Raw genomic sequence first — 13,870 nt, 5'->3', positions numbered from 1 at the left:
CGATTTCTTCACGATCCTCCACTGATGACATAAAATTCCGGTCTCTCAGAAACACCGTCTCTCACCACCTTACCGCACAGCCAAAACCCACACGAGTGTAAGTCACACACGCCTCAGACTCGGAAGGGTATACACAGAATATTATTAAACTAGAAACCAAAACAATTTCTACAAACAACTGGTTTGGGGATCTATAGGGCTAAACATCAAAGTTCATGCATCCCAAATGCCGCAAGTAGTTCCGCAGTGATTAGAACAGAGGTTTATACAGAATGTGAAATTAAAGAAGGTTGACTGCCACCATAAGGGGGTTGTGACTCCACGCTCCTGTGTTGCTACCAAAGAGGAAAGAAGTCTTGTCTTGGACAAGGAGGACCACGTCCCCCATTCGTCTGCACTATTCAGCGCAGGATCCTCAGAGCAAGGCTTCCAGAATGAAGCTCACAGCTGACAAATCTTAACGCATATCTTGTTCGTGTCTACAGGAGTAAATGCTGATTTCTCAGTATTTTTGATCCATTTTTGAATATTATTTTTTATTATATTTAAAGCATATTACGCAACACTAGGCTTTGGGTGAAGCCACATAGCTAAGAATTTCTTCAAGGTGAAAACATGCAAGTTTTAGTACACCAATATAGCTATATTTTACAAGAAACAAATTGCTATGTCCTGTATTTTACTTCTTTTGAAACAGTTATCATTACTTGAACTATGTCTCTATAAAGATCCTTTATTTTTAAAATTCCTTCCTTCTACTCATTCTGGATGGTTAATTCTCTAATACAAGTTGCAGGTAAAACTATAGTAATATTGAGCGAAAAAAAGTTAATGCATAACTTCAACCTGATTCTGATCCAAGAGGGGTCAGGTTATGCGTCTAATTATCGCTTGCATTTTACTCTTCGTACTTTGCTGATGCCACAAAAATGAGTTGTTACTGGGTGACCCCAGGGGCATCCATTTAGCAACGGATGGAATTTTAAGAGAGGAGCAAGTGCTGGCTGAAAACACCCGGTCCTATTAATACTCATTCCATAATTATAGAGTGTGATTTCAAGCTGGATTCATGATCACTGTGGATATTTTTAATACAACTGTATTTAGTTAAAATACATGCAAAAGTTTTCAAATATAATTTGATAAATGCAAAAGGAATAGTTAACATTTTAAAATACCATCTAAATCATGTTCATCAAACCAGTAATTAATTCACATTCCAACCGTAACTGAAGAAGTTTCCTATGTGTGTGTTTTATAAGACTAGACCTTCTCCGCAACTGAGGGAAGCAGTAGCTTTCTACTATTCTATCTATTCCGCACATTATTAATAATTTCTGTGCTAACAGCCAAAGTAGCAGTAAGATATAAACCGTTTGACTTCCTCTCACTGGTACTGCATCCCAGCACTAGAACATTCTGTAGGAATGATCTCCGCTAATAACCATTTCTCGCTCCAACAAGGATCCAGCGATCCATCATCGCTCTCTTACGACAAAAACTGTTGTTGCAAATCAAAGGGATAAAAGTGGAAGACAAAAAAAAAAAAAGAAAGTCAGCGGACGGCGCACTAAAGACACCGCTAAAATTGTGGTATGTTTGCCGACACAAGCACCACCGTGTGCCACGCACAGTGGGACAGCAGTAGGTGAGCAGGACGTGCTGAGGACACGGAGCCTTCTCATAAAAAACCAAGAATCGCTGTGTGCCACTACAGAGAGAAAGCAAGCAGGAATGAAACGGGACGTCAAAAAGAGAAAGCGTTAATAAACTCAGATACATCTGAGTAACAAATAAACCCCTTTTCAAGAAGGAAATCAGTGCGTTGAACCAAACTGAGCCAAATTAATGCAGAACAGCAGAACAGCTACTCAGACAGATGAGAAATCTGGTCCCCTCTGACCAGTCTCCTACGTGTCACTTGCCAGGTGCAGACACCTAAGGAAGAGCACAAGGCAAAGGCAAACACGCAGTGAGACTCCCAAAACCACACAAAGATCTATCCTCATTTTAGATATCAACGGGCCTCATTTTTTTTTTTCTTTTTCATTATTTAGACCAATATTACAATACAGTTGGAAAATTCAAATGTCAGGCTTTAAAATCACAGTGCTATGCCACCGAAGTGTAACATGAGAACCTGTAGCTACTCCATCAGTCCGTCCTCTAGGTTTTCAAAACGTAATAGTTTGGGGCTCGCTTCTTCAATCACCCGAATACCGCCGTTATCTTGGTTATCTCAGCTGTAGTCATAAGAGGCAAGTAAATGCTTGCAGATTCAAATGACTGCTAATGTTGTAAAGAACATGCAAGTCTTTCATTTCCACACTTTTCAGCCGGCTAATTACAAATAATACATCATTTTGGTTAACACAGACATCTAAAATCTGGCTAATCACCCGGCCACCGATATTTTTTTAAGTATTTTTTTTTTTTCCTCCCCCTGCGTAAACCACAGAAAAATTACAAGCCGACGCTTTACAGCTTACTGAACACAAAGCCAGTTACAGGAGGTTTTGATTGCTTTGGGTCACCTGGGATCTAAATCCTATTACAGTCAGGTTCAAAAAGATGTGACAGAGGTATTTAAGTTGACATCAAGAGACACTTACAATGAGCTCCGAATCACGTCCCATGGAAATGACTGTTCTGTTTACTGTCCTCAATAGCTTTTCCATGATTATCTGGACATGTCGTTGCGTTGGTCCCTGAGGAAAAAGAATAAATTAGTGGTAACTAGATACAACAGGCACCGACACAATTGAACTATTTATGTTTGCCTTTAAATCCGCCTGTCTTGTGAAAGTTAAATAAAACATCACTCGCTGCTGTTGATGAATAGCAGAGAATGTCTCCCATTTTAACAAACACCGTCCAAAGTCTGTTTTATTAATACACGTTACTGACAAATTAACATGTACTGTTACAATCATTTAAGTGAAAAGCAAGTCCCTAGAAATACAGCAAAGTTCCCTAATAATTTTATTTTCCTAAGTCATTTTTCCAACATTGGAAGCCCACAGGCATTACTAAATCAGGGGGGTGGGGGGCTATTCTGAAACAGCTCAATTAAAGGAAAGCAAAACTTTGGTTAAGGAACTTTAATTTCAGTCAACTGTACTTCTGTATTAGAAATAATCTGCCATTATTTTTGAAAGAGTTGAAAATAAAATATTTAGTGCAACTGGCTTTTAAGAGCAAGTCAGTAACCGCACGCAGAATGATGCTTATAGGAACTGAAGTCAAAAACACATGACAAGGAGAAAGAAAGAGATGAGCTTTGCTCCCATCTTTTACTTTATAAAGAGGCTTCGTCACGGTTTTCATTAGTCTGAAGGAGAAGACTTCAAAAGGGGTCTGTGAGATGCAAAGGGGAAACCATCGTAGAGCCAACATCTGTAAATGTTTTCCCAGATAACCGTCTAAATGAAGCAGAATCTTTGTGTTGCTTCTTGACATTCCAATGAACCATTTTCTTTCTTGCCCGTGGATATGCACAATAACCCACATCTTACCACTGGATTATGCTGAATTACCAACGGCAGACTTGCAGATATGAAAAATGCATTTGCATGTTTGAAGAAGGAGCCAGCACCAGTGCACACAGCCACTGCTCCAGTAGAGGCTTTTTTTTCCTGCTGCTGACAGATGTGTCTTTGGGATAAACCCTACAATTCTGGCACCAAGCGCATCTGCAGGGAAGACGCCTCTATCTCCGTACCCTGCTCCTCTCCATCCTTCAGCTCTCTCTTCTTCCTCACCTATGAGTTCTCTCCAAGACTTTCTTCCTCGCCTATGAGTTCTCTCCAAGACCTTCCTCCTCTCTGCATTCCCAGCACTTGTGCTGCTCCTGCCCATTTTCAATTTTACTTTACACCGCTCCTCACTCGCAGCGTCTCCATCCTTTCCTTGTCCCCTTCTCCATCCCCCTGGGCTCCACCAGCAAATGGGTATCTATTTTCCGCAGCCGGCCGCTGAGCGGGGCCTGGCTCTGCTCCTTCTGCTCCCGCAGCCTGGCTCCAGCTGGGCTCAGCCTGGGAGAAGGACGAGCTGCAGGCGCGCTGCTACCGGGGAGGGAAATGCAGGCAACGAAGAGCGACAGGAAGCAGCCACGCTGTCAAAAACAAATTCTTTTTTTTTTTTTAAATAACCCACTCCCTGAAGCAGTCACACAGAACTACTTTTCAAAAGAAATAAAATGAGAACGAGCCCAAAAAATATAGTCAAATAAGATGCTAGATCTGACGCGAGTAGCTGACCCTCAAGGTCCTTTCCAACTGAGTTAGCGTAGGATTCTGCGCAGGACTGGAGGTTCAGGCAGCAGCCTCAGCAGCCCAAACTTCTTTAAGAGCATCGACTCGCTGCAGCTCTCCAGCCAAGTACCAATATTTGCATATTTGCGTGAAGTCAAGAGAAGACAAAAAAGGGACTATTATGCAAGGTGCACATCTGCATACCAGCCCAGGGCACTGCACAGGTTCTCAGGCACAACCATCTCACGCGTTTACAGTCTGAACGGGTAAGACAACCACACTAGTTACAATATTCATGCAGAACCACCGCTTTCCAATTCAGGTCCTCTCTTACCGAGGTAGAGAATTGTAATAGCTAACTTTAAAAGGCACTTAAAAAAGATAAACAGGTTTGCTGTGTTGACAAAAGTGTATGTTCACATATAGAGAGAGATATATGTGTGAGAGATATATATAGGCCTTCCTTCAGGCTGGCCTAGCAGGCCAGTATCAATACAACTCAAATGCGTGTTTCCCAAAATGCTCATGGGAGGGGAAAAAAAAAAAAAGAAAAAAAAAACACCGCAAAAAAACCCAAACATTTTCCATCTGGCAGAGGCTACACACCATGTAAGAGAAAGGTTGAACTCCTAGGAAAAACTATTTACTCACTTACTCATTAGTTAATGTCTGGAAATTTATTATTGGATGTGCCTCAGAAACAGTAAGAAATGCCCTGAGGTATCACACACCACCTCCTCATCACCGGATACCTAAAAAGTCGACTTCAAAGGGACTAGTTGGGATGGGGGTGGGGGGAGAACAGAAAATCTAAGCCATCAGGAGTTACCTGCTTAATTCATTCTATTAAGATCCATTTCTTTTAAGTCTAATCATCACAGAACCACACGATACTAACCACATCTTTCTTGTAAAGCACTTCCAGGATGTTACTCAGCAACTGGCAACAAGCCTCCAAATCTTCTTGTCTTTCCAAGTGATACTTCAGCTGATCTGTCATTGTTGGCAGCAAGATTTCCCTGCAGTCTGCACACAAAAACATAAGGTTACATACACAGCTTTAAATAACTTCGCAGCACTGCCTGAAGAGCCAATCTGCTTCAGTGCTTGCATAAGACTGAAAAAAAAAAAAAATCAGGAAAAAGAAGATAAATTCCAGATTTCCAGTCACCTGCTTTTCAACCAAAACCATAAAAAAAGTGAAAAAGTTATACACGAGTGACAATGAAGTCATTGGGTTAAGGATGCTTGGACGAACGCTACCCTCCCACCCGCGCCACCACCAGCCCCAGTTCAGCAAAGTACTTGAGTGGTCTCACGGCTGTTACCCGCCTCTGCCTAAAAATATTGATTAACTGGACCTACACAGCGCCACCACACACCATCGCACAGAGCGTCACATATGAGCTTCGCTTCACGCTTGCTCGACTGGTGGTGTTGCCAAGGTGTGTTAAATTCCCTTTACCGTACTGGTTACCAGTGCAGCATGGCCGAACTGTACAAACGTCATTCACCGAGATGTACGATGCTGTTCAGATTAACATTCAGCTGCGTGACGTGGTCTATTATAGCTCAAAAAATGCTGCTGAGGCACTCTGTGCTGGTATTGAGGTGTAGCCGCCTGTCCAGGACTTGCGGAGAGAGACAGGGGAGATGAGGAAAAGGGACACGGAGCCAAACAATGGAGCTCAACATTTTGGCTGAAGTCAAGAACGTGAAATAAGGTGAAGACTGATATTCCTAAACCTACCAGCAGGTAACACTGAGGCACTGATCTAATGAATCTAATTAACGTTTAAACTGCAAATTGCCTTGCACAGAGGGAGTGCAGGGACGTAGAGTTCACTCCTAACCCTGGACCACGCTCTTTTTCCTTTAGGAGAGATGGCACCGAGATCCCTGCCTTCTGTACGGTGGCACCAGCGGCAACCAGGCACAGCACGCTATTAGAGGCACGCGCACTTCATCCGCAAAAGCAGGAAAGAGTGAAGTTAAAACCCTTTGGTCTCCCTCATTCCCAGTCCCTCAGATAAACCCGCACCCAAAGGAGAGGAACTGGTTTTTCTTGTTCATCAGGGCCTGACTTACGCAAGAAGAAATAATGATGATTAAATTGCACAGTGTATATACCATCAGCATAGTACTAAAACATATTTCGGGGGTGAGGGAAAGGAAAGCAGGAAGGGACAAGGAGGAATTAAGACCATTTTGGTATTTTTCCACCTCCTCTAAGTAATATTGTAGAACAAGAGAAGAAAACCCGATTTTTTCCAGCTATTTTACCCTAGTAGACACCAGTCCCCAAGTCCCTTTTCCTCCCAATCTGCCCAACTATCTCATGGACATGTGGAATACGGTGTGAGCTCTGCTCTGCCCACAGCAAGGAGTCCTACGTCTCCATCCTGAAAGGGCTGGATGACCAACCTGGCCGGCAGCTTTTTCTCAGAGAATTCATATGCATAAGACAGACAGAAAGCAGCACAGCTATGCGTGTCTATGCACGTGAACCAAGTACCTTGAAAAACAAGAAAATCAGGAAAATTTTGTTTTCCTGGCACACGGACGTACTATCACAATGTGGATCACTCCAAAAAGTTGCGCATGTACTAAAAATCCACCTGGCCAATAATCTCTGAAAACACAACTGAAGAATTCACCTTGTCAAATGCTACACTGGCTGTTGGCTCTTGAGATCTGCAATTGTACAGTACCCGGGAAAATATGGATGAAGCTCTCAACAGCCACACAAAAGATATAACACAGTGACATATTTTTTTTAGTGATATTACCCAAATTGCTTGGACTTGATGGCATACGGATGACTCACGAGAGAAGGCTTCATGGGAGTCCTTAATGACTGTGTCATTGCTTAGAGATTGTTTTCACACAAAGGCTGAAGTCCCTGGAACATTCAGAAATGCTCAGGAGCACTCAATTATGTCTTTATTTAAGATGATTTTAAATCATTCTGGACCAGCAAGCATCACCACCCCAACATCAAGAGCGCGAGTAACATCAGAGGATGTTACTCAGGAGGCACAAGACTAAAACCTGAAAACTGGAGACTAATCTCAATTAAGAGGGGCTAAGCCCATACTGCAATGTGAAAGCACTTATTTAGGGTTATACCCGACCCTTTCCTGAGAACCCAAGAGATCGACAGCTCAAAGTAACGCTTTCAACACTAGGAAGCCTACTCTTGGTAGCAGTGGAGTGCTACTCAGCAGCAGAAACTTCTTCTGCAACCAAACATTCCCCGTATTGATCCACATTTGGTCTCTGTCCTTCTGCAGCGGATGTCACTGGCACCCAGAAGCAGTCAGGATGGGCAGGAGTTACAGAATGAGCAAACTGGTGCTGAGAAGCTACAGCCAATACCACTAGCTCAAAGGGTGACAAAGATCTCCATCACCAAAAGATGGTGACCGTGGCGTTGATGCACCAGAATTAAGTACCTTTGCTGGCTGAAGAGACATCCAGAGAAGGAATGTGCACTTCCACCCTCACCCATTCCTGATGATTCCCGTCAGTACTTAGGAGGTGCCGCACTCTGGGTGCCGAGGTGCTGCAGAAGGTACGGCTGTAGCAGAGCACCGCATGGGCCCCACGAGGGTGCAACTTCAAATCCCTCCAGAGTGAAAACTGAGGCTCAGCTGCCAGTCTGCTGGGCACGAGCACGGCATGGACAAGGCGGTATCACCAGTGCTAAAATATGCGCTGCGGGTACCAGAAAACCTGGCAGCTAGGAGGCAAAGGGGGGCCAAGGACGAAGAAATCAATACGTGCTTATGGGGGTGTGTTTTGGCTTGCAGTGGAAAAATTGATACGGGCGTTAAAAACTCAGTGCCAAGGTGAAAATTACTCTCACTTGATGAGTCTCTGTGATAAAGGATGGGCTCAAGAGGACTTGGTTTTGCCACCAAAAAACAGAAGGAAACAGGATGGATGAGACAAAGATGGACTTTACAGGGAAGCAGCCTCTGCCCAAAGCCTGCCAGAAGCCTCAGCCAGTGCGTAAGATCCAACTGCAATGACTGGAACTATTCTCCGCAGCTGTTTCAGGAGTCCCAGCACATCGGTGACCACAGCCTTCTGCCTCCTGCAGGGCAGGACAGAGGTACAGGAGCAACATCCCACGAACTCGTCCCTACAGCAAGATACCCAGCACAAAGGCTGGAATCCTGCTCTCACGAACTGCGCAATGGGGAAAAATAAAAGTCATTGAATTAAAAAACAATCGAGAAAAAACACGTGTTAATGCAGAACAGGGAGCGCTCCGTCTCAACAGGATGCTAGAGAGGAACCAAACCAGCAGCATCCTCATTCTGCCTTGTAAGCTCACATATGGAGGATGTGAAATAACAGCGTATAAGCACACCCAACTGCTACCAGTTCAAGAGAAATATTCTTGTCTCAAGTGATTCAAGTAAAAACACATTCACTAGGAATGCAAAAGTGGGCTCTCATTCAAAGAAAGTACTTGGAAGAGTTAGTTTCTTCAACGCAAAGCTTTTCTATTTAATTACTTCTTGGTCATTTAACCTCCAGCTTTATAGCTCAAGCAGGAGAAAAATCATGGTGTGTTGGCTGAAATTTTTTGCCTCAAGAAACAGACATTAGACCCTGCAATGTATTTCCATGGGGAAATACACCCAGCCGTGACTTCGTCATATCCCCTCATACTCACTTCCATCAGGTAGCAGAGAATTAGATTACAAAAGATCCAAATCTAATAGGAGCGAAACATCTTCATCATAAGTTCCCATTATTTGTTTACAACTATATTATGCTAAATCTACACTAATATTAAAAGTGAAAGGTGATCTCTGCGAAAAAAAATTGGCTAAACAGAATTGATCTCACTGAAAAAGCTTTTTTATCAGGATGCTCATTAAATGAGTTAAAGTTATTTATACAAAAATAAAGTCTCCAAACTGCTCTAATATGGCAGACAATGATATATGTGGATTTAAAGTAATAGTTTGCTAAGTTTCAAATACATAACCATAGCTAAAAAAAAAAAAACAAAAAAAACCAAAAAAAACACAGCACCCCCTGAATAGAAAAAAAAAAAAAAGTAAAATTCTGAGTGATGACCCAGCCATTACATAAAGAAGGTTCTCCTGGTACTGACTTGATGGTGCATTTCATATAATCACCATTTAAATTCGCTTTAAACTTCTGCCTCTGAATTGCTCCAGCCCTTCATCAGTCAGTCCTACCCTAGGAAATGTTCCCTTCCTTGCCCAAGTACTCAGACTGTTCTTACATGACAGGAACCAGCAGGTGGATGCGGGTCAAAACTAACGACCGATTTTCCACATCAATTTGAACCCAATGAACGGCCTCGTTCAGCTCAGCCCGTTTGTCCCAGAGAGGCTTTGAGATCGCAGCCTTCTGCCTGGGCATTTGTGGAGCCTCAGTATACATCCTTACCTTTGGTTTTGGCTAACTTGGGAAGAACAGAGCAGATTAAGAAAAACCTCACAAAACAGCAGTGTGGCACATTCCATTCATCAAATGCAGGGGAGAGAAAGAAACCCCGATGCCCGGTTGCTAAGCACTCCAGCGAAGACACATGAACATGGCTTTGTAAAGCCCGCGAGGTGAATCAATCTTTAATAAATTACAAAGGCCCCTAATTAGAGGTTTGAAAATGTTTCATGTCCCCGTTAAGCCCCACTAGTAGAGAACGGTCAAAGATCAATTTAATATCTGCAAGCACGCAGAAGGCGAAAATTGCAGCTATGTCACCTTTGAGTTAGATTGTCTCGAGTACGCTCCAATCGATAGGGAAAGTATTCAAGCTGAATTTCTGAGAAAGGAAAAACTAATTGATTTGTCATACTACTTCATTTGAAATTACACAACCTATACAAAAGACTAAATTCCCTTGGGTAGACTTGACAATGCCCCTCAGTTACCACCTTAGAGGCTCTCTCAGCAACTCGGGAACATCCGCGGTCTGGTTTGTAGCTGTTGCAGGTTTTAGAACATGGAAGGATAAAAAAAAGCATCAAAGTGTGCTGGGCAATTGATAAAAAGATCCAGATCCTTCCCAGACTTCAAAAAAAAAAAAACCAACAAACTAACAAGCCTATAAACCACCCACAACGAAAACCCCACAGCCCAGAGAACAGTGCAAGCACCAACCCTGTAAAATCTTTCTAAAGATTGCCTGGCCCTCAAATTACCAATGGAAGTTTAATGCTAAGGAAGAAATACCCACATGGACAGTAGGACTGAGGGCACCCTCGGCAAGTTTGCCGATGACACCGAGCTGTGCAGAGTGGTTGCCACGCTGGAGGGAAGGGATGCCATCCAGAGGGACATGGACAGGCCGGAGAGGTGGGCCTGTGCCGAACTCATGAAGTTCAACAAGGCCAAGGGCAAGGTCCTGCACATGGGTCAGGACAATCCCAAGCGCAAGTCCAGGCTGGGCAGAGAATGGATGGAGAGCAGCCCTGAGGAGAAGGAGCTGGGGCTGTTGGTGGATGAGAAGCTCAACACGAGCTGGCAATGTGCGCTGGCAGCCCAGAACCCCCCGCAGCCCGGGCTCATCCCCAGCAGTGTGGGCAGCAGGGCCAGGGGGGGATCCTGCCCCTCTGCTCCGCTCGGGGGAGACCCCCCTGCAGTGCTGCCTCCAGCGCTGGGGCACCAACAGCAGAAGGACACGGAGCTGTTGGAGCGGGGCCAGAGGAGGCCCCGGAGATGCTGGGAGGGCTGGAGCCCCTCTGCTGGGAGGACAGGCTGAGAGAGCTGGGGGGGTTCAGCCTGGAGAAGAGAAGGCTCCGGGGAGACCTTCCAGCCCCTTCCAGTCCCTCAAGGGGCTCCAGGAAAGCTGGGGAGGGACTCTGGAGCAGGGAGGGGAGCCATGGGATGAGGGGGAAGGGTTTTACACTGAAAGAGGGGAGACTGAGATGAGATCTGAGGAAGAAATTCTTTACTGTGAGGGTGGTGAGCCCCTGGAACAGGCTGCCCAGAGAAGCTATTGAAACAATTCCATGGCTTTAAGGTTTTCCAGATACCTCTGTTAAAATACAAGAGGTAGAAGACAACAAAATGCAAAGATGGAACCCACTAACATACACACATGCAAATATCTGTATATATATATTTTTTAACAAATCTAGTACTATGGTAATACCCTCTACAAGGAGGTAAGATTTTAAATGCATCCTTTGCTATAAACTATTCTGAAACACACTGGGTTGATCAACTGTATCTTGATTAGAAGTACAGAAGAGGAAAGGTTAACCTTCATCAGCCTGCCTGTCACAAACACCTCCCAGCCCTGATTAATGGGCAGCCTTGATAAATCTATAGTCTATAACATTACTCTCCTGCTCAAAAGCCAGCTCTGAAGATAGCTCCTGAGTATGATGCACAACGATTACAGACAACAATAATTCGACATCTGTTCTCTACTGCACAAGTCCAACCCACAATGATTAATGTCACAGGAATGTGCAGTGAGAATAAAATATTAATCTTTATAAAAGGATGCTCAGGAGGCATTATCAACTTATGAGCATCCAAGCAAAGACTTCAAATGAAACACTGACACAGGAACCATGCTGAAGCTAAATACACGCAATAAATTTTTGTCAATTTAAAAACATTTCATTTGGAGGGACACTGACAAATGCATTTCTTTATTTTATGGTTCATTTGGTTAATGTGGCCAAAAAAAAAAAAAAAAATAATAAAACCTTTGCTTAGTAACCTCACTTCTGCTACACAGCGGGGAGACAAAGATTGTCATTTTAGTCATAATTAACCAATAAGAACTCTTACCAATGCTACGTGCTGTCTACTAATATTTAATAGACTAACAATTTTCTAATGGAGAAATCACTAGATTTCCTAGCTATTGAAGAACACAGCCGCCCCACAGATCACTTGGTAATTAGCTGCAAGTCATTTGTAAACAAAGCGACAGAGAATACGAACAACTCTATGGGCAAAACAAATCAGATAAATCACTATTTACATAAAACCAAAATTTTGAAGTTTGCGAGGATACGACACTTCATTAAACTACCAACCGTAAGTACTCACACATTTAGAACTGAAAACATGCAATAGGTTATTATAAAGCTGTTCCACACTAATTCTTATATTCTTATTTACATTTGGACGGAGTCTTACAGAAGACGGTTACAAGACAGAATTGTTCCAGATGCTCATCTAAAGAAATACATCCTTTGTTTTGGGGCTTGAGGTGGGGGTTTTTGGAGGGGAGAGGGACATGAAAGGAAGAGATGTGGGGTTGGCCTCAATCTAAAGTTTGCCTCTTTACACAGACCCAAAAAGTTTTGTGTGAATTATTTTGGTAATAGTAGTAAGTGTTAACTTATTTATACATGTATTTACTTATATATGGCCATATACAGTTATTTATATGAAATTATTACATATTCATGTTTATCTTAAATCTTTATCTTAAAATATTATGTATGTATGGCACATATAAAAACATATTGATGTCGTTACGTCCTCATTGAGCAAGATGTATACATATTTGTCTAAACTAGTACGTTTTAAGGCTATAGTCAAGTCTCAAAATCAAATAACTTTCTGAATCAGGATGTTAACAGCTGACAATTTGAAATTATAAAATCACAGAATGGTTTGGGTTGGAAGGGACCTTGAAGATCACCTCGTTCCAACCCCCCTGCCCGGGGCAGGGACACCTCCCACCAGCCCAGGTTGCTCCAAGCCCCGTCCAACCTGGCCTTGAACCCCTCCAGGGATGGGGCAGCCACAGCTGCTCTGGGCAACCTGGGCCAGGGGCTCACCGCCCTCACAGCAAACAATTTCTGCCTCAGAGCTCATCTAAATCTCCCCTCTTCCAGTTTAAAACCACGACCATCATCCTACCGCTACACTCCCTCACTGCATGCAAAAAAGTTGCATCCCACTTAGCACAGATGGACACTGGGGTGTTTGAAGTCCCCACAGACACATCCAGCCCCTACGCAGCGAGTGCTGCCCAATAATTTTCCTCTCTACAAAAATCAGGGAATGGGACAGTCTCAAACGAACTCCTCCAAAGCGCACACCGCCCACCACCCTCTTCACAGGCATCCTGTACCCTGCCGGTATCACTGCTTGGGCAACATATATACACAAAAGCAAGTTAAATCACCCAAGAATAGCACGGGAGAGCACGGCAGTTTAGCTCTTAAGAAACTCGTACAGGGCATGCTCTTAGCTCATTGCTGTGACTTAGCCCTCGGAAATAGTTACCTTACGCACTGCGGAGAACTCCTGCAGCAACCATGACTGTTCTTCCACACTCGAGGAAAACAAGATGCATCTCATGCTTTTCCAGACAAAAATTCTCATTTATTTTGCCAACGCCATAATAGATTATTGATACAAAACTGGGGGGAGGGGGGAGGGGGGGCGCAGAGGCAGATCATCTGAGATGTGCAAAACAGGCCTTGACCTCGATGAACATAACCCCTGGAAATGGGCAGGAGCAGCTGTCCCGGCGGTAGCAGGGAACCAACTGGAAAATCTTTTCTTCCTGGTGATATTTGAGTATTTGTTGTTTCAAGGACAGAAACTCGAAGCATGAAGATCTGACACAGATTTAGTCTATACAGAGA

At 43.6% G+C, this 13,870-nt stretch overlaps 1 protein-coding gene across 2 annotated transcripts in view; it reads right to left on the bottom strand.

Annotated features, from left to right (window-relative positions):
• Window positions 1-13,870, bottom strand: part of DOCK1 (dedicator of cytokinesis 1) — a 324,129-nt gene that overhangs the window by 222,930 nt on the left and 87,329 nt on the right. For both annotated transcript variants that reach the window (XM_074593014.1, XM_074593017.1), the window contains exons 26-27: window positions 5,152-5,279; window positions 2,613-2,708 (exon numbers count right to left, since the gene is read on the bottom strand). In XM_074593014.1, coding sequence (XP_074449115.1) covers window positions 2,613-2,708; window positions 5,152-5,279 — 224 coding nt within the window. The remainder of the gene's footprint in view (window positions 1-2,612; window positions 2,709-5,151; window positions 5,280-13,870) is intronic.

This window comes from Larus michahellis, chromosome 6, assembly GCF_964199755.1.
Source record: "Larus michahellis chromosome 6, bLarMic1.1, whole genome shotgun sequence".
Lineage (NCBI taxonomy): Eukaryota > Metazoa > Chordata > Aves > Charadriiformes > Laridae > Larus > Larus michahellis.
Note: the sequence above shows the minus strand (reverse complement) of the source record. Positions and strands in the feature narration are given on the sequence as shown.